General features: G+C 34.6%; 3 protein-coding genes and 2 long non-coding RNA genes across 6 annotated transcripts; 3 read left to right on the plus strand and 2 right to left on the minus strand.

Annotated features, from left to right (window-relative positions):
* The first annotated feature begins 392 nt into the window (after positions 1–392).
* LOC148306066 (tubulin alpha-1 chain-like) lies at positions 393–17886 on the plus strand. Its single transcript, XM_088265648.1, has 6 exons — positions 393–567; positions 823–1039; positions 1991–2180; positions 14898–15180; positions 16049–16405; positions 17296–17886. Exons 1-6 carry the CDS (start codon positions 556–558, stop codon positions 17551–17553), a joined length of 1317 nt encoding a protein of 438 aa, XP_088121774.1. The 5' UTR covers positions 393–555; the 3' UTR covers positions 17554–17886.
* On the plus strand, positions 3349–4651 carry LOC148306067 (uncharacterized). Its single transcript, XR_015838054.1, has 2 exons — positions 3349–3653; positions 3783–4651. It is a non-coding gene; the product is annotated as an uncharacterized LOC148306067 (long non-coding RNA).
* On the minus strand, positions 10344–11808 carry LOC148306068 (uncharacterized). Its single transcript, XR_015838053.1, has 2 exons — positions 11342–11808; positions 10344–11212 (listed from the first exon to the last, which is right to left on the minus strand). It is a non-coding gene; the product is annotated as an uncharacterized LOC148306068 (long non-coding RNA).
* On the plus strand, positions 11810–13845 carry NO66 (Bifunctional lysine-specific demethylase and histidyl-hydroxylase NO66). The gene has a single exon (XM_088265646.1). It carries the CDS (start codon positions 11927–11929, stop codon positions 13745–13747), a length of 1821 nt encoding a protein of 606 aa, XP_088121772.1. The 5' UTR covers positions 11810–11926; the 3' UTR covers positions 13748–13845.
* On the minus strand, positions 17751–25191 carry LOC148306070 (uncharacterized). Of its 2 annotated transcripts, none has more exons than XM_088265644.1 (9): positions 24746–25191; positions 22036–22405; positions 21242–21395; positions 20134–20222; positions 19968–20059; positions 19273–19801; positions 19157–19193; positions 18559–18732; positions 17751–18464 (listed from the first exon to the last, which is right to left on the minus strand). In XM_088265644.1, the coding sequence occupies exons 1-9, from the start codon at positions 24797–24799 to the stop codon at positions 17927–17929; spliced, it is 2037 nt and encodes a 678-aa protein (XP_088121770.1). In that variant the 5' UTR covers positions 24800–25191; the 3' UTR covers positions 17751–17926. The 2 variants fall into 2 exon arrangements, with proteins under 2 accessions (XP_088121770.1, XP_088121771.1); XM_088265645.1 differs by having other exon boundaries at positions 19968–20056; positions 24746–25029.
* Positions 25192–25419: the final 228 nt, after the last annotated feature.

The raw sequence follows: 25419 nt of genomic DNA on the forward strand, positions 1-25419 counted from the left end.
GATTCAAGTAACGGGTAAATGATTTTCTATACTTATGTACATATATCCAGGAGTGTGGTTAGAATGCAGATAGCCTAGCGTTACAGCAGACAGAGAAAAAACTAACAGAGAAAACAAAAATTAGATTTGCTTGAAAATTCCCCCTTCCCTTACACCATTCGCTATTAGAAAATTTCCAAAAAACACTAAAGAAGTATGTAGCTGATATATTTTTTTTAAATCTTGCTTTCCTTACCCTCAGGATGATACTTTTTATTTTGAATAATTTTATTTCAACATATATTTATTAACAGATGAGACAGTGTAATGGATCTACAAATTATGGAGCAATAAAAAAAGTACCTACTTCACGTTATTACAAGTTTTTAAATAATTTCAATTGTTTTGTTAAATTTTTGACTTATCAATACAGCAAAATGTCTTAGTAATAAGATATATATTAATATATGTTTTTTTTAATAATTAATTCGGCAATTCTTTCAAAATTATAAGTGAACCATGATTTAGGTAAAATTGGATGTTCGTAATGATTAATTAGGACCAAAATTGTTTTAAATGCCTGGAAATGTGAGTTTGACATTAATTATTATTAAATTATTTTGATTTACTACAACCTACTGATTTAGCAATATCAGCATCTACAATGGTCACCATGTTTAGCTATCATGGCAGCGGTTTCAGAATGCCAAAGCCGTTAGAAATATAAATCCAGAAATAATGTCAAATTTATCTGCACTATGTAGCGACACTTTATTTATCAACCGTGATCGACCACTAGGTGTGTGTGAGGTCCCAAATTCCACTTACTTTTTATGTTTTAAGAGAGAAGTTATACAAATCCATGTTGGACAAGCTGGAGTCCAAATAGCAAATGCGTGCTGGGAGCTTTATTGTTTGGAACATGGAATCAGTCCAAATGGGCGTATCCACTACGAGTTGTGTTACGATGATGATTCTGCTGAAGCCTTCTTCAGCATTTCTAATGCAGGAACATGCACTCCTCGATTGGTCATGGTTGATTTAGAACCGACTCCAATAGGTAAAGAATATTAAAATATTAGTAGAGAATATATGTATTTTGTTATATTAATCATATTGTCAATGGGAATATATATGTAAGTATACTAACAGTTCCCTAGCAGAATTGCATATGGTGATTTGAAAACAATTTTTATAAAGCATTGTAAGCGTCGTAAGAAGTATGTACTTATATAAGGAGAAGGTAAGTAATTTTTCACAACTTTGCGATGCTGTTAGCGAAACTTAATTTTTTTTAAATAAAATATGCATTTACAATAATTGCTTTTATATATTGTCACAAAAAATCTTAAATTAGCATATATGTAGTATGTTCTGCCTGAAAAAGTCTTATATCATGCAAATATTTTACATAGGTATTAGCCTCCATGGTGTAGTGGTTAGGACATTTGGCCACTGTTCTGGAGGTCCTGTTTTTTTCCCAGGGGAGTCAAAATAAATAAAAGTGATTTATTTTTGCAGAATTTTGAGTATGTCCAAATACTTGTTCACAAATCTGGATTATCTCCAATTATAGGAGTTATTTTTCGACATCTCAACATAGATAAAGAAGAATTTGGAAGTCTAGGCATTTACGGGGCTGACAAGCCTCATTGGTTGGTTTAAGTGATCACTTTATACAGATGTAACATTCACCAATTCAACCCATGATTGACAACCACACTAATAATAAGTTGAGATGTCAAAAAATAATATGATTTAATTTTAGTTCATTTAAGATTTCAATACGAAGCAGTACCCTTTCCACCATTGCAGTAAGGGTTAGAAGAAGTTTACTATGACCTAAATACAGAGTTCTAAACTGTTCTTCTGAAAATCTTTGTTTTCCAAATTGTTAAATATCAAGAAATACTGTTATGTAAAACCTTCTAATGTTTTTATATTCCCATATGCCTATATATTCCCTTATATAATATTCAATATGTAACTAGTTTTTTTATGATTATGGAAGATGAAATTCGAACTGGAACATACAGGCACCTTTTTCATCCAGACCAGTTGATTACTGGCAAAGAAGATGCAGCAAGCAATTTTGCAAGAGGGTGTTATTCTATCGGGGGAGAGATGGTTGATTTGGTACTAGACCGAATAAGAAAACAAGCTGATGATTGCTCTGCTCTGCAAGGGTTCATCATATTCAGGTCAGTATTATAATGATCACAGTAACATCCTGAGATACACTACGTTATATGATTTACTGATTTCCTTTCCTCTTATTCATCACCCATATATAATGTGCACAAGACAGGTCTCTTTACGAAAATAGACGAATAGAATACGATTTATGATGATGTTACTATATCTTAATTTTTAACGATGTTTTTAACATTTTTTTAGCGCGCTTAAATTATGGACATGTCAAATTGGACGTGTCGGGCTGTGGTCCCGTGGTTAGTGTCGCGGACTCTTGAGTCAGAGTTTCTCGGTTCGAACCCACTCTATTACAATTGGATACCTATTTCTAATAATGAGTATTTTTGTAATGAATAAAAATACAAAAAATTCCCTTTTAAAAATAAAAAATAATTAACAAATGGGCATTTTACCACGCTGCAAATTTTGTCAAAATTGTCATTCATGACATTAGTTGCGCGTTATGCAAGAAGAAGCCAACTCACAAATTATACAAATGAATTAATGATTGATGTAACACAAAAAGGAACAATTAAATGACAATTTGGAAATGCAAAAGATATGAAATATGATTTTGTATGGAATTCATGCGTTCAAAACTCCTAAAGAGGATAACAAGCGTTTTCGGGTTCACTTACTACTAACTTACCTCCCTTGACAAACTTTTTTACAAAGCACTATAAAATTCTTCAAATCTATTGAGTAAGGGTGTATTATATAAATAAAATACTAGTTAAAAAAACTAATATTCAACAAGCACAAGCCTCTTTTTCAAGGACGCAGAGCGTTAATAGAATAAAATATTGTTTAAAGAAGTGATGAATTGTTTATAATTTTTTAACATGATCAAAATTACAAAAAAACCTCCCCTAACTTGAATATAATATGGAAAAACCAGACACTGGTTGGATACTCGTAAACGGTGAAAAGCCATAAACAAAAAAATGAGTCGGGTCATCACCCGAACAATATTTGTAAACGCACCCTACGGTAGCGTGTTTTCTGACGTTTCATGCTGGTCACTCACGACGAGGAAAATAGTAGATTTTGTTACATTTTCTCTGGTTTTGTAACGTTCAAGTACGAAATTTGGAAAGACGAAAGATTTCACTGCCAACCTGGCGATATGACGCGAAATCGAATACCTACAGCGCCATCATTAGTATATAAATCTTTGTATATAAGCTTCGTTCGAGTCTGGCCGGGCGGCCGTTATGAATTCATTGCACAAACTAATTTATATAATTCATTGTAAACAATAAATGACAAGCCGGGTGATCTCGTGTTGAAAATAACTATTATATATTGGAAATGTGAGTACTTCATTATTGGTAAGGCGTTTCCTCTCATTCCGCCGTTTGCTAAACAGCTGTCAAACAAATTACGCAAGAAATTTGTCTCGACTGCTGCTCAAATAAGCGCTAATTAGAAGAAATATGTATTCTATAACCTCCGGAATGACCCCATCAACAGCATTGCAGGTAATCAACTGTTTTTGTTGTTGTTTTTCATGCCTGAAAAACTGTGCAATCTTCTTTGTGTGAAATGTCATTTTGACAGTCCGTTGACAGCGAGTCTGTTTTTATTATTGTTTTTATGTTATATTTTAGGTAAAGTACGGACAACCGGCATAGTTACAAGCACATTTATTGTCATATAATGTTATTTATTGCACTATATGCATATAAAATAAGATTCAACAAACACAAAAGATGTCATTCAAAAAATAGCTACAGCACGTGGCGTATAGATTTTGAAATGGTTTTCCAGTTTTACTTATACAGTTACAAATGTCAATTTACTAGTGGGTGCAATGCTTGCCCATGTTTTGTTCACAAAGAAATAGGTATGGATGATAATTAATAAATAATATTGGATATATGATGTAAGAAGACCAGCCCGACGAAGCTTGCAATCGCAAAACCGGACTGGACTCTTTTGCTGACAAATTTCCAGCCCCCATCTGTGCTCCACGAGTAGTTTTATGATGAGGTTGGAACTCTTCATATCAACCCCTCCGAGAAGCCTGCCACTGTATACCTTATAAGACCATCTTAGTGTATACCGGTGTCTGATATCCTCATCATCGGAGATCGCTCAGTGGGTCGTAATGCTAGCAATTATTTTTCAAACATAAAAACTAATTCTGTAACTTTGTTACCTTTTCAGACTCTTGCAACTATTGGCAAATGACTTGTCGCGGCAGAAGGGTTCCATTTCCCCCATTGTGTTGGCGCTTTGGACAGTTTCATTTCCTAGCGCTGGATCAGAATATATAAACTACAGAGGACGATTCGGCATTGTTTTATTTGGATGTGTAGCCAGTAATTACTGTTTTAGTGTTTGCAGATATGTATAGGCAGATAGATGATATAACCATGAAACGTGTGTTATTGCACAATTTTCTTGGGAGTTATTCATCGTGACTAATATATATGTATACTCTCCCCCCTGAAAATAAACATATTATGCTCTTAAATATGTTTTTATTTTGTTCATTAATGACCGAGATCCTTGAAAAGTATCATCCTATCCCGCTCTCTGTGATCTTACAACATTGACCTTAATTTTTTACAGAAATGCAATCTAAAGTAACTAACTGACCATCACGCCGCTTCCGCAGGGATAGGCAGAGAGAATAGAACACCACACCACGCTACTCTTGTCTTTGTACACATTCTTCTTTACGCATCCCCTCACACATCCTCCTCCCAACCCTTCTCCGCACCCCAAAGGTGCATAGGGCACTGCATTATATAGAAGCAGTGTTATCTTGATCGTTAAATACACGAAGGAAAGGTGATCAGCCTTTCGCTTCAGGTACCAGTCCAGGGTCATATTAAATATATATTTGACTGAAAAATCAATAATATTTATTGCGACCCTCTTGGGAATCAAACCCGGGACCTCCAGCATGGTAGCCTAGAGCGCTAACCGCTACACTATGGAGGCGGACCTCATACATACCCGCCGATTATTCGGATTCCTGAATTGACCACTTTCAATTATTTTAAATACTTGATCATGCCAAGTTTTGCCCGGTCATCCTCTGCTCATGTTCCCAACAAGATTCGCCTCATAAATTTCTTTTACAATCCTTTCTTCGCTCGTTCGTTTAGATCTTTTATAACTAACTAACTAACCATCACGCCGCTTCAGGCAGAGAGAATAGAACGCCACGTCTTTGCAAACATTCTTCGCCTCTTCCACGTTCATGCATCTCCTCATACATACCCGCCGATTACTACGACTCCTAACCTGACCACTTTCAAGTATTTGGCATACCTGATCGTGCCATGTTTTTCTTGGTCTTTCTCGGCATAAATTTGTTTTACCGTTCTTTCCTCACTCATTCGTTCCACATGTCCAAACCATCTCAACGCACCTTTCTTAATTTTATTGATAATGGTTATCTCCGCTTTGCATTCCTTCCTTATTTCACTATTCGAACATCTATCATACATCGTTTTGTCGCACATTCTTCTGAGAGATTGCATTTCGACTGCACTCAGTCTACTTTCATCCTTCTTTTGCCAACTCCATGTTTTACTTCCATACATTAGAGTTGGAACCAGGACTCCGTTGTGCACTGCCAGTTTAGCTTCCGCTGATAGGCTTTTATTTGCCATAACTGATATTATTAGAGGGTATTTCTTTTTCATCGAGAATTTTAATGACTTCCTTTAATCTGACTCTATCGAATGCTTTAGTAAGACCTACAAAGCAGAGGTAAGCTGTCTTATTGAACTCTATTGCTTTTTTAACTAATTTGTCTAACAACAAATGTGTTGAACTTATTTACGTCCGAGTTCACTCGGTTTCTCAGCGTCACATATTTAGCATATTCTTCTGGTGACGGTGAGCTTCTGTATTTCAGATGGCTTTTCTTCGGCGAGTTCCTTGACTTCATCAGTAAACCATTTTATCAATAATGATTATCTCAGCCTTGCATTCTTTCCTTCTTTCACCATTCGAACATCTATCATACATCTTTTTGCCTCACATACAAATAAAACTAACTAACTAACTAACCATCACGCCGCTTCCCCGCAGGGGTAGGCAGAGAGAATCGAACGCCACACCACTCTGTCTTTGCAAACATTCTTTGCCTCTTCTACATTCATGCATCTCCTCATACATACCCGACGATTATTACGACTCTTGACCCGGCCGCTTTCAAGTATTTGACATACCTGATTGTGCCAAGTTTTCCTCGGTCGTCCTCTGCTTCTTTTTCCAACTACATTCGCTCCATAAATTTGTTTAACCGTTCTTTCTTCACTCATACGCTCCACATGTCCAAACCATCTCAACACACCTTTCTTAATTAATAATGTAATAAATAATAAATAATATATATATAAATAATAAATAATGTATGTAAAAATAAAAATAATAGATCAACCTGGCTGATCGGTGATAATATGCGTGAATAGCCTATAAATAAAAAAAAGACATTCATAATAACAGCAATGGGGGCGCGAGATAGAGACAGGCATGAATATAGAAAGAGGTAGAAAGACATTCGCCGGAGCTAGCGGTTGAGTTCGGCTTCGTCCACAGAACCAAAGATCAATTAACGAACATCTATTTACTTATATTTCTTCTTTTTTTATGGCTATTCACCCTTCTAGCCAATGCGAGTTATTTTTTATTTATATATTATTATTTTACACTTTTTACAATTTAAAAAAGATAAATGTTTGAGTTTTTATTATTTACAAAAAAAAACTTCAATTTCATACTATTTCTGTGAGCCTGAGCGGCTCATTATTAGAAAGTGGTATGAAATTGTGGTAAAGTGGTTCGAACCGAAAAACTTTGATTAAAAAATCCGAGACACTAGCCACGGGACCACAACCCGATACGATTTGAATTGAAATCGTTTGTTTTCCTGTAATTGGGGTTAGCTTCATTATTAAGTTGGTTTGTTTAGTTAGTTATTTTATATATTTCATACACATTTACAAATGATTTTCAATTAATTTTGTTTGTTAGGGGAGGTCGATGAGATTGAGATGTTAGTGGAAAATGGAATTGGATTGAGAAGACAATACTTGACATGTAAATTTATCTTAAAATTTTCGACTAAAAAATATAATATTCTGATTTAAAAAAATGATAGTTAATAATTCCGAGGGGGCGTCAGAGGCCTGCACTTGCAGGGCATTAATTGGAGACCTAGATCTTATTTCATTGGGTGCCCGTTTAATGACGGCTTCCTTTCAGACCTCTCCAGCATTAGCATTCCGTTTTCCACTAACCTCTCAACCTTATTAACCTCCCAAACTTGTTTGTAATAATTTTTATTTCTGCTAATAATTTGGATGCAACTGGCTGTCCAGAAGCTTTCAGATTCATTGTCGTTGCATGACCTAGTTGTGAAAGTAGAGTGGAGTTCCCTAGATTTTCAATTCTGCGGCGATTGCATCGTTCAGAACTATCTTCAAAAGCTGTTCCGCACGATCGCGCTTTTGTTGTTTTCGAGTCATCTTGCCCCTATGTGCGGCGCGGCGAATTGCCGGCTTTGTGAGTCAGTGACAAATTGACATTCTGATTCTGGAGAAGGGTGATTGATGCAGGGGACAGAAGACGATTGAAAGCACGCGTGGAGAAGAATCATTAAAGATATCATGAAAAACATTTAAAAAATAAAAAATATAAATTATACATTTGTGGGTTACAATAGTACATGTAGGAAGGCTCAATATATAAATACATACAGATAAACTTCACAAAAAACATAATAAGATAATAAAAAAAAAAACAAATAATTCAAATCGTATCGGGTTGTGGTCCCGTGGCTAGTGTCTCGGATTTTTTAATCAAAGTTTTTCGGTTCGAACCACTTTACCACAATTTCATACCACTTTCTAATAATGAGCCGCTCAGGCTCACAGAAATAGTATGAAATTGAAGTTTTTTTTTGTAAATAATAAAAACTCAAACATTTATCTTTTTTAAATTGTAAAAAGTGTAAAATAATAATATATAAATAAAAAATAACTCGCATTGGCTAGAAGGGTGAATAGCCATAAAAAAAGAAGAAATATAAGTAAATAGATGTTCGTTAATTGATCTTTGGTTCTGTGGACGAAGCCGAACTCAACCGCTAGCTCCGGCGAATGTCTTTCTACCTCTTTCTATATTCATGCCTGTCTCTATCTCGCGCCCCCATTGCTGTTATTATGAATGTCTTTTTTTTATTTATAGGCTATTCACGCATATTATCACCGATCAGCCAGGTTGATCTATTATTTTTATTTTTACATACATTATTTATTATTTATATATATATTATTTATTATTTATTACATTATTAATTAAGAAAGGTGTGTTGAGATGGTTTGGACATGTGGAGCGTATGAGTGAAGAAAGAACGGTTAAACAAATTTATGGAGCGAATGTAGTTGGAAAAAGAAGCAGAGGACGACCGAGGAAAACTTGGCACAATCAGGTATGTCAAATACTTGAAAGCGGCCGGGTCAAGAGTCGTAATAATCGTCGGGTATGTATGAGGAGATGCATGAATGTAGAAGAGGCAAAGAATGTTTGCAAAGACAGAGTGGTGTGGCGTTCGATTCTCTCTGCCTACCCCTGCGGGGAAGCGGCGTGATGGTTAGTTAGTTAGTTAGTTTTATTTGTATGTGAGGCAAAAAGATGTATGATAGATGTTCGAATGGTGAAAGAAGGAAAGAATGCAAGGCTGAGATAATCATTATTGATAAAATGGTTTACTGATGAAGTCAAGGAACTCGCCGAAGAAAAGCCATCTGAAATACAGAAGCTCACCGTCACCAGAAGAATATGCTAAATATGTGACGCTGAGAAACCGAGTGAACTCGGACGTAAATAAGTTCAACACATTTGTTGTTAGACAAATTAGTTAAAAAAGCAATAGAGTTCAATAAGACAGCTTACCTCTGCTTTGTAGGTCTTACTAAAGCATTCGATAGAGTCAGATTAAAGGAAGTCATTAAAATTCTCGATGAAAAAGAAATACCCTCTAATAATATCAGTTATGGCAAATAAAAGCCTATCAGCGGAAGCTAAACTGGCAGTGCACAACGGAGTCCTGGTTCCAACTCTAATGTATGGAAGTAAAACATGGAGTTGGCAAAAGAAGGATGAAAGTAGACTGAGTGCAGTCGAAATGCAATCTCTCAGAAGAATGTGCGACAAAACGATGTATGATAGATGTTCGAATAGTGAAATAAGGAAGGAATGCAAAGCGGAGATAACCATTATCAATAAAATTAAGAAAGGTGCGTTGAGATGGTTTGGACATGTGGAACGAATGAGTGAGGAAAGAACGGTAAAACAAATTTATGCCGAGAAAGACCAAGAAAAACATGGCACGATCAGGTATGCCAAATACTTGAAAGTGGTCAGGTTAGGAGTCGTAGTAATCGGCGGGTATGTATGAGGAGATGCATGAACGTGGAAGAGGCGAAGAATGTTTGCAAAGACGTGGCGTTCTATTCTCTCTGCCTGAAGCGGCGTGATGGTTAGTTAGTTAGTTATAAAAGATCTAAACGAACGAGCGAAGAAAGGATTGTAAAAGAAATTTATGAGGCGAATCTTGTTGGGAACATGAGCAGAGGATGACCGGGCAAAACTTGGCATGATCAAGTATTTAAAATAATTGAAAGTGGTCAATTCAGGAATCCGAATAATCGGCGGGTATGTATGAGGTCCGCCTCCATAGTGTAGCGGTTAGCGCTCTAGGCTACCATGCTGGAGGTCCCGGGTTTGATTCCCAAGAGGGTCGCAATAAATATTATTGATTTTTCAGTCAAATATATATTTAATATGACCCTGGACTGGTACCTGAAGCGAAAGGCTGATCACCTTTCCTTCGTGTATTTAACGATCAAGATAACACTGCTTCTATATAATGCAGTGCCCTATGCACCTTTGGGGTGCGGAGAAGGGTTGGGAGGAGGATGTGTGAGGGGATGCGTAAAGAAGAATGTGTACAAAGACAAGAGTAGCGTGGTGTGGTGTTCTATTCTCTCTGCCTATCCCTGCGGAAGCGGCGTGATGGTCAGTTAGTTACTTTAGATTGCATTTCTGTAAAAAATTAAGGTCAATGTTGTAAGATCACAGAGAGCGGGATAGGATGATACTTTTCAAGGATCTCGGTCATTAATGAACAAAATAAAAACATATTTAAGAGCATAATATGTTTATTTTCAGGGGGGAGAGTATACATATATATTAGTCACGATGAATAACTCCCAAGAAAATTGTGCAATAACACACGTTTCATGGTTATATCATCTATCTGCCTATACATATCTGCAAACACTAAAACAGTAATTACTGGCTACACATCCAAATAAAACAATGCCGAATCGTCCTCTGTAGTTTATATATTCTGATCCAGCGCTAGGAAATGAAACTGTCCAAAGCGCCAACACAATGGGGGAAATGGAACCCTTCTGCCGCGACAAGTCATTTGCCAATAGTTGCAAGAGTCTGAAAAGGTAACAAAGTTACAGAATTAGTTTTTATGTTTGAAAAATAATTGCTAGCATTACGACCCACTGAGCGATCTCCGATGATGAGGATATCAGACACCGGTATACACTAAGATGGTCTTATAAGGTATACAGTGGCAGGCTTCTCGGAGGGGTTGATATGAAGAGTTCCAACCTCATCATAAAACTACTCGTGGAGCACAGATGGGGGCTGGAAATTTGTCAGCAAAAGAGTCCAGTCCGGTTTTGCGATTGCAAGCTTCGTCGGGCTGGTCTTCTTACATCATATATCCAATATTATTTATTAATTATCATCCATACCTATTTCTTTGTGAACAAAACATGGGCAAGCATTGCACCCACTAGTAAATTGACATTTGTAACTGTATAAGTAAAACTGGAAAACCATTTCAAAATCTATACGCCACGTGCTGTAGCTATTTTTTGAATGACATCTTTTGTGTTTGTTGAATCTTATTTTATATGCATATAGTGCAATAAATAACATTATATGACAATAAATGTGCTTGTAACTATGCCGGTTGTCCGTACTTTACCTAAAATATAACATAAAAACAATAATAAAAACAGACTCGCTGTCAACGGACTGTCAAAATGACATTTCACACAAAGAAGATTGCACAGTTTTTCAGGCATGAAAAACAACAACAAAAACAGTTGATTACCTGCAATGCTGTTGATGGGGTCATTCCGGAGGTTATAGAATACATATTTCTTCTAATTAGCGCTTATTTGAGCAGCAGTCGAGACAAATTTCTTGCGTAATTTGTTTGACAGCTGTTTAGCAAACGGCGGAATGAGAGGAAACGCCTTACCAATAATGAAGTACTCACATTTCCAATATATAATAGTTATTTTCAACACGAGATCACCCGGCTTGTCATTTATTGTTTACAATGAATTATATAAATTAGTTTGTGCAATGAATTCATAACGGCCGCCCGGCCAGACTCGAACGAAGCTTATATACAAAGATTTATATACTAATGATGGCGCTGTAGGTATTCGATTTCGCGTCATATCGCCAGGTTGGCAGTGAAATCTTTCGTCTTTCCAAATTTCGTACTTGAACGTTACAAAACCAGAGAAAATGTAACAAAATCTACTATTTTCCTCGTCGTGAGTGACCAGCATCAGAATTGAGGTTAAGTTGAAGTTTAGTGTGCCGGATGTCAGTTGTGTAAAAAAACATATTTTAAACAAGATATCTTTTAAAATTTCTTTTCCGTATATTATAAAAAGTAAAAAACATGGTTGCCGATACCGAGGTCTCTTCCGCATTTTCCATTTATAAAACGTCCGCTCCGAATTCCACAAAGTCGGATAAAGTAAAGTTGAAAAACAAAATCAGGCGTCGCTTATCGAAAGAACGTAAAAAGATATTGAAATCCACGGCAAAAATGGTGGTGGATAGTATTATAGTGCCGATTCAAAAAGACAAAAAAACAAAGAACGGAAAAAATATATCTACGGACTTTAAAGGCAAACTTGAAAAGAAAGAAAAAAATACGATTAAAGCAACTTACGAAAATGGAAATTCATCTAGAGCAGATAAAATTCCACTAGCTAGCGGTAAAGTAACCAAAGCAAAACTTAAATCACCGACAAAGAAAAGAAAACTGACTATTCAATCTTCCGAAAAGGGAAACAAAGGCGCTAAAAGAATGTCCATTGAAGAAATCCTACCACTCGATAGTCCCGACTCGGATGATTCCGACGCAGCTATTACTGATAGTGCATTACAAGGAAGAAACCTTTTCGATTGGCTGATATCTCCTTACGACAATGAAACATTTTTTAAAGAAACGTGGGAAAAGAAACCTTTGCATATCAGCCGAAAACAAGCTAACTATTATAAAAATATAATCTCCACCCCCATCATCGATGAAATATTACGAACAGAAAATATATACTTTACCAAGAACATCGACATTACTTCTTACGACAATGAAAAACGCGAGACACACAACCCGATTGGAAGAGCTCTACCGCACGTGGTCTGGGATTTCTACTTGAACGGCTGCAGCGTTCGAATGTTGAATCCTCAGACCTTCATTCCGCGCCTACACCTCTTGAACGCCACTCTCCAAGAATATTTCAACTGCTTCGTCGGAGCCAACTCCTATCTCACCCCTCCCGGAAGTCAAGGATTCGCTCCTCACTATGACGACATCGAAGCTTTCATTCTTCAAATTGAAGGAAAAAAACTATGGAGGATCTACGCACCTTTGGGGCCGGATGATGTTTTACCGAGGGTATCTTCTAAAAATTTTGGCCAATCGGAAATTGGCAAACCGATCATGGAGGTCACCCTGGAAGCCGGAGATTTACTATACTTCCCCAGAGGATTTATTCACCAAGGAGTGACTGTTAAGGAAGAACATTCCCTACACATCACGCTTAGCTGCTACCAGAAGCACACGTGGGGGGACCTGTTTGAAAAACTCCTACCTCAAACTCTCGAAGCTGCCATTAGAGATGACGTGGAATTCAGAAAGGGACTTCCTTTAGATATCGGTAATAACTTGGGACTGGTTCACTCAGATTCCAAAACTCCAAGGAGAGAAGAAATTATGGATCATTTGAAGACACTCTTCACCAAACTTGCCACACATCTCACTTGTGACGATGCTGTCGATCAAATCGCAAAAAATTTCATGCACAATGCCCTTCCGCCCGTACTCTCCGAGGATGAAAAACAGCTCACAGTTTACGGAGATGCGGATAAAATGACTAAAGGTGGCATTGTTAAGGATCGTGTGGAAATCCAGCTTGATACGAAAATCAGATTACTCAGAGCAAATATTTTAAGAATGGTTGCGGAAGATGGAGTAATTCGTATATATCATTATGTAGAAAATTCCAAGGAATACCAAGGCAATGAGCCCCAGTACTTAGAAATCGACGAAGATATTGCTCCAGGAATCGAAACACTTATTACCGCATACCCTCAATATGTTTCGGTGGAGCATTTAGATTGTAAAAATGACACTGACAAAATTCAGATTGCAAGTGACCTTTGGGAAAAGGGTATAGTAATGACGGAAGAACCTTTAGAATTTATTGACTAGTCAAACAACATTGTTTTGTTCAATATTTGATCCGATATTTTTATTTTCTGAATACTGAAGTTAAAATTGTTATTTTTTATTAAAGAAAAAATCCAAAACTCAAGTATTTTTTATTATTAACCCTCAATTTCACCATAATCAATGAACAATTGATAGAGCTGACTGAGGGTAACGATGAGGTATAAGGGGTTGCAATCTGTCCAAAAAATAAGACCCGTATAAGTAGAATCCTTATTTCTTATAAGATTAATAATGTTAAAAATGTTATAGTGAGGGAGTCGAAAGATTTTTATTCCATTTTTTGGCTTTTTATGGGGCCGCATTTGACTTTTATGCCAGAGGTCCCAGGTTTGGTCCCCAGAGGGATAAAAATAAATAAATAAAAATAATTTTTCACTCTAATGTTTATTTAATATCACCCTGGATTGGTACCTGAAGTGCAGGACTGATCACATTGCCTTCATATAATTAATGATCAAAATAACAATGCATCAATACGATGCAGTGTCCTTTGCACTATTGGATGTGGCAAGTATATATATATATAAACATATATATATATATATATATATATATATATATATATATATATATATATATATATATATATATAGATTAGACGCACCAATGAGTCCATTCGCCAGGAACTACGCTTGGATGGCTTGTCTCTGGCCAATATCTGTACCCGACGGATTCTCCAGTTCTTTGGACACGTTGCGCGTGGCAACGAGGATAGCCTGGAACGACTAGTTGTCGGTAGCCTGGAGGGAAAGAGAGGGAGAGGAAGATCCCCCACACGATGGACCGATCAAATTAAGGCAGCAGCAGGCACCTCAGTGGTTGGAGCGCTACGTGCAGCGCAGTCAAGGGATAACTGGAGAAGAGTCATTGCTTCTGCAAGGAGATTAAGAGGATTAAGAGGATCAAGAGGATTAAGACGGAGAAGATATATATATATATTTATATATGTATCAAGTCCTTAATGGATGAAATGTTTTTATTTTGTACTTATTTTTTAACTTACAATGGCTAAAAATATTTCTATGTTTTAAAAAGAATGTCACCAGCGCCCATCGCCTAAATATTTTTTATCATTTGAAGGCTAGATCTCGCTGGATAACTATTTTATTAGCACTACAAAATTTTGCAGAGCGTTTGGTGGTGGCACCGGTTCAGGGTTTACAACATTATTACTGGATAGATTATGCCGAGATTATGGAAAAGTAAGCAAACTGGACTTCTCCATATATCCCTCTCCACGAATATCGCCTATTATAGTTGAACCTTATAATGCTATATTGACATCTCATGGTTCTATTGAATATGAAGATATTTGTTTCTTGATGGACAATGAAGCGTGCTATAATATTTGTGCCAGAAATTTGGATGTACCTCGGCCCACTTATACTAACCTCAACAGAATGATTGCTCAGGTAAATATCAATGCCACCCATATCAGGAGTAATAACACCAACAAGAAGATCAATAGTAGGAGTCGTAAAACAAATTTACAATAGTAGGGGCTACTAACAATTGGCCTGTCATAATTCAGAGCATTTAAATGGGATGTAACTAAATAAATATAAAATTTATAATTTAGTTTTACTATAACATGAACTGGAAAATAACAGCTTTATTTTTACTTGAAACAGTAATTTTATTTAAAGAAATATTTTCCCCACATCTTTCTATTCTGTCAAACTGGCTGAGAGATTTGTGGCGCAGCCAGCTGTCTCATACAGAATTTTTGGGAGAAAACGGGGCTGAATAGTAAATATCAAGTCCCGTGTTTATACACGGGATAATTATTATCGATGAAATAAAGGAAGGTGTGTTGAGATGGCTTGGGCGTGTGAATCGAATGAGTAAAGAAAGAACAGTAAAAGAAATTTGATGAGGTAAATATAGGAAATACTCGTAGAAGACCGAGCAGAAACTTGGCATGATCAAGTATTTAAAATAGTTGAAAGTGTCCAGGTCAGGAGTCGGAAAAAACGGCAGATATGTATGAGGAGACACGTGAATGTGGAAGAAACGAGGATTGTTTGCAAAGAGAGATTGGTATGGCATTCTACTCTCTGCCTATCCCTGCGTAGAAGCAGTATGATGGTTGGTTGGTTAGTTAGTCCTTTATACATATATGGTACATATGGCTACCAAGTAAAGTATAAAAAGAACTAATAAGTTAAAATTATTTTATTGATTGAAAAAATATAAATTAGTCATAAGTTCTAAAAATAGCACATATGCCCTTTACACTGTCTACAAAAGTTTACTGATCTTTTAAAAATTATTTTTCAGGTCATATCTTGTGTTACAGCTTCACTACGATTTGAAGGGGCACTCAATGTTGATCTTTCGGAATTCCAAACAAATTTAGTTCCATATCCGAGAATTCACTTCCCTCTGGTCACTTATGCTCCCTTCATTTCCGCCTCAAAGGCATATCATGAGAAGATCAACACGCGTCAATTGGTGAACTCGTGTTTCGAACCTCATAATCAAATGGTGAATTGTAATCCTAAACATGGGAAATACATGTCATGTTGCATGTTCTTTAGAGGAGATGTCAGTCCTACAGATGTTAATGCGGCAATCACAAGAATAAAATCGTACCACTCAATATTGTTTGTGGACTGGTCTCCAACTGGATTCAAGGTACAATCAATGTTAAAATTATAAAATATATTAGGTGGACCAAGAATCAAACCATTATTTTGTAATGTCACATTCAATTCTATTTAAAAATATTGTTGTCTTCAATACCTCTTTAATAAAAATGTAATGGTTTTGAATTAAAATATTGGATTCGGTCATTTTCAATATCGACCATATTTTTTACTTTTGTATCTTTCAAGGAGTACTCTATAGTCGGAATCAGATGATAATCAGACAAAGCAAGGTCTGGTATAAGGGTGAGGTATGATTGACGACAATAAACTTCAAAACTTATTTCACCCAGTTTTAATAACTCGGAAGTGAATAATACATCAGATATCCCATCATATGCGCAAAAGAACCTTTTTTCATGTTAATTCTGCCTTACTGTCTGAATCAGTATTTGATTTTGCGAAGGCGATTGTTTTGTTCACCTTGCATATATGTAACAAGTTGTGGGAAAAAATGTTTGTTGTTCGTTTCTTTGTTAGAGGCGAATAGCTCTTGCGGCATCCAAATACACATCATATGTACATTCTCAATCCGGTTCAAATAAAACTGCACAATAGAATAGGAAAATCCGAGTTTTCGGCTTAATTCTTCAATGGTTTAAAGTAGATCGGTCACAAACTGTTTCAGATATGACCATTTCAATATAATGGCATAATTCCTGGTTTACCTAATATTATCAGGCGATGCGTATTTCTTCTTCTGGCCTCCATCTGCGCCCAACAGTATACAGGGCACCGCATCAGATTGGCACAGGTTAACTTGATGGTTAATTATATGAAGGTAAGGCCATCAGCCGTGCACTCCTAAATCTTGGATAAAGGAGTAGACCTTATTTTGTTACCATTATCTGCACTCATTGAATAACATTCTCCCCTTAGATTGGCATTAATTACCAACCTGCAACCACAGTACCGGGCGGTGACTTAGCTCCGACGCAACGCTCTGTCGTCATGTTGGCTAACAGTACAGCTGTGAAAGTGGCTTGGGCTAGAATACGCCGAAAGTTCGATCTCATGTACAGCAAGAGGGCCTTTGTCCACCACTATGTGGGGGAGGGCATGGAGGAAGGGGAGTTTCAAGAGGCAAGAGAAGACATCGCTACTTTAGAGTTGGATTATAAAGAGGTGGAATCTTGAAAATGGATACGTATATAGCCATGCAATGCAGCGTCCAGTATTCAACAAATTGGTGAATTGTTAATTAAGCATTTATACTTTTACATAAGTTGATGTACTTATTTAACCACAACCTTCAAAAAATATTTTTAGAATGGGAAAATATAATTATCATTTGTTTTTAACCAGGCAAACCAGTAAAATGACAAATGCTGAAACACTTTTTGTATTAAATTTATTGTTTTATATTTATAAAAAAATAAACACATATTTATACTTAATAAACACATATTTATAAAATATTTATTATTGAATTAAAAAAATATACTTCCATATAAAATTATTAATTTCAAACATGCATTTGTATTTTTTTCATGATCTTTACAAGATAAAATTAGTTTGCAAAACTCTCTCCAAATGTACTCAAAATTGTTTTCACATTGCTTAGTTTAAATTTTAATGCAAACATATCAAAAACAGTATATTCCAAGTTTGCACGTGAGTTGTTTGCGAAGATTGGTTTTAAGAATTCGTTTCCAACACCAATTTTCCATACACCCTTTATCAGCTCATATTTTGGTTGATTCAATAAGTTGCAGTTTTCGACTGTAACAACTGGTAAACCATTATCAGAAAAAATTCTACACGCTTGCAAGATCATTTTATGATCAGTTCTATACAGTACGGCATTTCCGAGTAATGTAGTTGCCACTGCACTATATGTAAAACATATAAAATCATTGATTTCATCATCAACAAATACAATTCCCAGAGGTTCCCTTATTTTCAAACACATTGTTTTATTTGCATTCACAATGCACTCATCTTTGAAATCCGCACATGAGGTTGCTGCAAACTTAAGGTATGCAATAGCATCTTTTACATCCTTTTCTGCATTTTTTTTTTCTCCATTATACTCCGTAACTATCAAACTAAAACAACAATAATTCACACAACTTGAAAAAAATCAAATGCCATAGTAAGTATGTAGTATGTATTTATGATTTCTTAAAATTATTCACAGACCTTATCCAATCATCAATATTGTTCTCGAAAAAGTTGGCAATTTTTAAAAACGACAAGGCTTTCTTATCATTTTTATATGTGCCCCATGTTCCTTGCAGTTTAGTCAGTTTTATTATATCGGATTCCAGATTTAAACTTTTGGAATCTTTTTTCTTTCCACTAATTATAAAATCACTGTAATTGAAACATAAAAATTATTATACTTATTTTTGTAAGAACACTGAAAGGATAGGGTATCATAATGATTTTTTTAATTGTAAGAATAAGCTTAAAAAAAAGTAACGGTGTGATGTTATCACACGCTGAAAATAATTTCTCCATTGTGTAGCTTGCAATCTCTATAGCAGCAGTAAATATGCTTGGCAAAGGGAAGAAAATAATATGCGTAGTTATTATAATTGCAAATGTCACTACGTAACATTACTGCAATGCGGGTGATGCAATGTATGGCCCATTTACTGAAATGCTGTTTTTTTATGAATTTAGCTTATGAAAATAGAACTTGTTTATTACATGAACAAATAATGATACTCTTACTAAGATTATAATAATATAAAGTAGGTATATCATTCTCAATTAAAAAGATAATAGTACTTACCTGGGTGTTAATGGATCTTTGAAGTTGCAATAGAATCCTAAAATTATAATGTAAGTATTATTTATTTGTATAAGAAAATAATTCCAGTCTGTTAGAGTAATTTTTCATTATTTTACCTTCATCACCTCCAAGGACATAGTTTTCAATTTTAATTGCAGTGTCACACTTAGTCAGCCCAAAGCAATTCATCCAAACACACTGGACATTGGAAGCCAACGCTACTTCATTAGCTGTAGAGATATTATCACACCATAACGAGAGGGCCCAGGATCTGGCGGTGTTCATAAGTGATAAGGCTTCCTTGGTTGTTCTGAAGGATTGTGTACTCACAATGGGTATCGGATAATCTTTAGTTAAATCATTCCAAAAATATGGAGGCACATTATCCAATAAAACAACAGGTTTGAAGAGTGTTTTGTTTTCTTCGCTGTCGAAATCAGTGTGCATTTCCATATGCTTAATTCCGTGCTTATTTGCCTTTTCTAATATGCTATTCAACTTGGCAGATATTTCTTTAGTATCATCATCTGGACTATATTCTTGAGGTAAATTCCATGTCAATTTTTTAACCTTTTGAGAAAGTTTTTGTATGAATTTTTCATAAATACTTTCTTGAATTAATATTTTATTCAAGGCCCATGGCAGCTGAAAAATACATATAGAAAATATATCAAATGGATATCACATTGTCTGACAGCTACTTCTTATTTTTTCATGTTCGCTCCCTATGTGGAGAATATGGCCCAATATTCATTCCCTTTTTTCAAAAAGATTCAGATTAATTTTTCATAAGTAAACTTTTATTCCATACCATTCCTCTGTGTGACCAGGCAGCATTTATGACGACTTCAACAGCTGAATCTATATCTGAAGATTCGTAAACAATCATCGTTGTTCCAACTGCTAAAAGACAAGAAAATATATAATTCCTGACCAACATAATAATAGTCCAATCAAATAGAAAATGTAAAACATACGCATTTGAATTTGTCCCCGATGTTTTTTTAAAAGACTGAAAATCATCGATTTAGAAGAGCAATAAACTCTTATCATTGCAGAAGGAATTCTAAAGACAAATAAAAACAGGACAAAATAAGTAATAAAACAAAATTATATATTTTTTAAGAATATGTATTAATGTTGTAAAAAAATTGTGATCCATTTAATTATTTATTATCTCTTCATTAAGAAATATGCATATGTATTATATATAATAATTAGAGTGTATTTTTTTTAAACTTCAAATTACAGAGAATCTTGTATTTTATTTTGCTGAAAAATATGGGGACATTTTATGGCCCGATAGGTGTTCTTTTGTTACAAGATATCAATTAATAACCTTTGATATAATTTTCTTTATTTCTTTCTTTGCTTCCTGTCCGCACCCGGTGGTGGAAAGACATTATTCCTATACGGAGGAGAATAAGAAGAACAGTAGGTACTATTGATTAAGAAGAGGAAAAGGGGTAAAGTAGCAATGGCCAGCGCACTTAGAGTAACATATCCGTAATTAACAAGCTTATGTTAAGCAAGCTACTGCTGATATGTCGCTTACTCCTTTCAACAACGTCATGTATCAAAAATTGACAATTTTCAGTTGTGTATGTTTTCGGAATGCCTAGAAAATGTACTATATCCCGGCAAAAGCGGCATATTTTTAACTTAATATTTACCCGCTACAGGGCAGAAACTGTTGTTTATGCATTTTGAAGAAAAGGTATTGTTTTACTATTTTTTTAAATATACAAAATATTTTTCAAATGGAGAAAAAACCCTCAGGTTTTACCTAAAAAGAACTGTTGCACAGTAAAAAGTTCAATACGTGGCTTGACATTCATTTTTAATACATTTTATTATATTCTTAAACTTTAAAAATGATCTGAAAATCAAGTATTTTGATATATGACGTTGTTGAAAGAAGTGAGCGATGTATGATAAACATCGAGGTAAAATCTTAGTGAAATAAGAATAATAATAAATCACTCTAATTATAATTATGGTGCACTGTATCCAAAAATATTATTAGATAATAATAATTATTTGCTTAATATACATATATAATTATATGTGCTTAATATACATTACCCTGCTGAATGACTGAGTTCTGCAAAAAGGGTCACTAAGGCAGCCATATTTTTTTCCACTATCAACTTTACACACCTCCCGGAAGCAAAACATTGAGCAACACCAGCGAGGGTGAGCAGAGGCGATATATTTCTAACAATAATTGTACAAACACCTAAAGAAAAAAATAATAATTTAAAAACATAATTTCTTTGACATGCAAAAATGAGATCATAGCTTTCAATGCAGGTGGGTAAGATTTGGTCATTTCGACGATCCATATCTGAATCATCTAAGTGATCTGTTCAATTAAATCAGACCAGATCAATTGAATGATATATCTTACTTTGGACTAAATCGTATCGGCAGGGAAGGGGGAATTTTGTCAAAAATTCTATCATAATTATACTCAACAACCAGACAAAAAAAAGGTCAACAGTAATTTTTCACTCATAAAAACTGTCTTTTAATTTTCCTGGTGACCTTTGTTATAGCCCCTCACTTCGAAAATTGTATATAAATCAATAAATGGGTAGATCTGTGAACAGCAAATCAGTAAGCCAATCAGCAGTTGTGAACGAGATGTACTCAAAATTGGGATCCGGTCACAAATTCAATTCTGTCTTGATCATCAAGATGTGTTCGTTTATAAAGAAACTGTCTATACTAAAATATAATTGGACCCAAAAAACTTCTTTAAAAATAAGATCGGTGAATAGTGAATATTATATCAAAAGTGAAGAAAATGAAAAAAAATATACTCTCCCTGTAAATATATTATGTACACATATTAAACTATTCAATAAATTACTTACCTTTTACTTCTTTATCTTTATTAAAGAAAAGGGTTCCAAAGTTGGAATAGTAACTAAAGTATTCCGCAATTTGCTGTACAGTTTTCTTCGTGTCTTTCGGTAAAATTCCACGCATAAAATATTCAATCTGAGAAAACAGCTCCGATGAAGTTTCAATATTAGACGCCATTTTCATTAAAATACTAGCTCTCTCAAATGCAGATTTTGCTGGCCATTCTTTAGAGTCTTTTTCATCCCAAATTTGGTTATTTTCAATGCAGCGTACTTCATTATTAAGACTGTCTGTTGTTTGATAGGTGAAATTTTCATCAATTTTTTTCTCTCCATTGATCCATCCTCCAAACAAACGGGAATGGTCATTGAAAAACTTCTAAAAAAAACATATTTAATTTATTTTTAATCTATAAGGCACAGTAAAAAATATATTTTAGTCATATAATGCTTATATTATACTATCCACAAATATATATATATATATATATATATATATATATATATATATATATATATATATATATATATATATATATATATATATATATATATATATATATATATATATATATATATATATATATATATATACATATATATATATATAGTAAAAAATATATTTTAGTCATATAATGCTTATATTATACTATCCACAAATATATATATATATATATATATATATATATATATATATATATATATATATATATATATATATATATATATATATATATATATATATATATATATATATATATATATATATATATATATATATATATACATATATATATATATATATATGTCCGCCTCCGTAGTGTAATGGTCAGCACGCTCGGCTACCGTTCTGGAGGTCCCGGGTTCGATTCCCAAGGGGGGTAAAATAAATATAAGTGATTTTTTCACTGTCATATTTATTCAATATTACCCTGGACTGGTACCTGAAGCGGAGGGCTGATCACCTTTCCTTCATGTGTAAACGATCAAGATAACACTGCGTTTATATGACGCAGTGCCCTATGCACCATTGGGGTGCGGATAAGGGTTTTATTATTATTATTTATTATATATACAGTAAATACAATACATATGTGTTTTTTATCTGTCTGATTTAAAGCGGCGCATAGGCACTGCATCAGATCAGCAGATTGTTATTCACGGGGCTTTTTTTTTAAGTCAATTAGACTAAACAATGTTTGCGCTTACGTAATTACAATCTTTATTTATATAATTCCTCAAAATTATAAAATATGGTATTGTAATGAATATTTCAATTATATTTAAATATTTTTTTTTAATAAAAAGCTTGATATGAATTGAGTTCCAGGACCTTTTTTGTTTAAAAAAAGCCCTGGTTATTCATAAAATTAGTTTGATCATTAATTATATTAATGGTGATCAGTCCTGTACTCCAGTATGGAATATGCTTTTTAGGATACAGATAAGATAAGGAGCTTGGGGAAGGACATTACTGCTATTGAGATCTTTCATAATATTTAGCATGTGACATAAATTAAAACAGTTTAATAAATATAAGAGCACAAATTGAGCCCTTTAAAGGAAACCGAGCCGAAGACAAGAGCATGCTCTTGTTGTTTTGCCAATTTCAGTTTTGAGAGAAAGATCTGATCTGAAAATACGCATAGCAGTTTAACAGCTGGTGAGATGATTTTGCTTGTATTGAGTAGAGTTTAAAGTAAATTGTCATTTGTGTAGCAAAAAGTTTATTTCTTCAGTTTTTTTTTTGGACAAGTTTCAATTCTTATTTCAAATTAATTCATGTATTAATAGAATCAACAATTTGATCATCCCCCTCTTGGTTTACAATAAAGAAATAGTTTGAGAATAACCAGCAAAGCAGTGAGACCACAATCCACATGATTTTATTATGTTCTCCGTCTTTAGTATAGAGACGGTATAAAAGAAACCCTAGGACTGAACCTTGGGGCACTCCAGCAGACTGAATTGCTAAGTGAATTTTAATTTTGAAATACGGCCGAATATTCAGGTTCTTGAAGAAACGATCAAAAATGCTGTTCTTTTCAAACGTTCCAGCAGAATGTATAATGGTGGGGACTGACCGGAGCATTTCGTTGTAACATTGCTCGCGGCGAGCATCAGCGAGCATCCGAAACTATGGATGGAGCGCTCGGCTCGCTGCACTGACTATACGAATGCTCGCATCGTAACGTGTTACGTTATGACAAAATGGCTCTGGTCAGTCCCTACCATAAGAGAAACACTGTTTGAAGCTCTAATTGTGATTTCCATAACCCATGAATTTATACAATAAATATTTTTTTATTTAAACTTCATGTACAGAAAATAAATAAGTACGTTGGCGGGCTTATTGCTAAAAAGCAATATCTTTCAACCAACCAAAATATCCTGTAGGATTCACATCCATGAGGGTGAAATATATTAATAACTATCATCAAAACCTCTCTCTATCTCTTATCTGCACCCAATGATGCATAGGGCACCGCATCATATCGTTTCAGTGTTTTTAAAATAATTTTTATGTTCATCATTTATAACATGAAGGCAGGGTGATCAGTTCTGTGGTTCAGGGTCAGTCCAAAGTAATATTAAAGTAAATAATCACTCATATTTTGTTTGGCCCCCCTGGGAATCCACCCAGGATCTCCAGTGTGAATTTCAAATGTGCTAACTGTACTTACCAATTACAAATCATTTAATACTTCTAACAACTTACCTCTGCCAGTGAACCCTGCATTTTCAAGGGTGTGTCAAAATGCAATACTTCCATTACCAATAATTATTATGTTTATTGCTGTTATAGCTTATCCTTCTGCACATATATATCATAAATTATGTTACTTATTGACACTTCCAATAAGCGCCAGAGGTTGGAATCAAATATTATAGTTGGAATGAAGTAATAAAATAACCTCTTCTATATTTTTAGTCATAAATATATTTTTTCATTGATAACAGGCAGATAAACTCCAAACTTGTTTTTTTTTAAATATCATTGAGCATAGTGAATGACTGATCAAGTGCTAGAAAATAATAATAATAATACAGGAGACTCGATTTGACGTGCTGAACAGGAAAATCCGAAATCTACGATTTTTTAACACAATTAAAGTATTGGAAAAAATCCCGCCTAAATGAATTTACCAAATGCATCTCTTTTGCTCTTTACTATAAAATATTTTCTTACATTACTTACATCCACACCCAATTGGTGTACCTGCGTAAAAAAAGGAGATAAGCAGTAATGGATAGAGCGCGCGGGGTTTCATATTCGTACGAGTACTAGCTTGTGCATTTTTTTGAGGTATCTAAACAAAAAACGCAAACATGGTACGCAAAATACAAGTCTAAACATTTAAGTTTTTAATTTTGTGGCTTTTGGGATGTTTT

This window comes from Brachycentrus maculatus, unplaced genomic scaffold (assembly GCF_059751285.1).
Source record: "Brachycentrus maculatus isolate JH-2025_06_01 unplaced genomic scaffold, ASM5975128v1 h1tg000255l, whole genome shotgun sequence".
In the NCBI taxonomy this organism is placed as follows: Eukaryota; Metazoa; Arthropoda; class Insecta; order Trichoptera; family Brachycentridae; genus Brachycentrus; species Brachycentrus maculatus.

Coding starts and splice junctions, on each gene's coding strand:
- LOC148306066 (XM_088265648.1), top strand. Junction 15,181..16,048: donor TCAACAGAATGATTGCTCAG/GTAAATATCAAT, acceptor ATTATTTTTCAG/GTCATATCTTGTGTTACAGC. Junction 16,406..17,295: donor GGTCTCCAACTGGATTCAAG/GTACAATCAATG, acceptor TTCTCCCCTTAG/ATTGGCATTAATTACCAACC.
- NO66 (XM_088265646.1), top strand. CDS start 11,927: ATGGTTGCCGATACCGAGGTCTCTTCCGCATTTTCCATTTATAAAACG.
- LOC148306070 (XM_088265644.1), bottom strand. CDS start 24,799: ATGGAAGTATTGCATTTTGACACACCCTTGAAAATGCAGGGTTCACTG. Junction 22,406..24,745: donor TGCAGGGTTCACTGGCAGAG/GTAAGTTGTTAG, acceptor TGTTTTTTTTAG/AAGTTTTTCAATGACCATTC. Junction 19,194..19,272: donor TGTCCTTGGAGGTGATGAAG/GTAAAATAATGA, acceptor TTATAATTTTAG/GATTCTATTGCAACTTCAAA.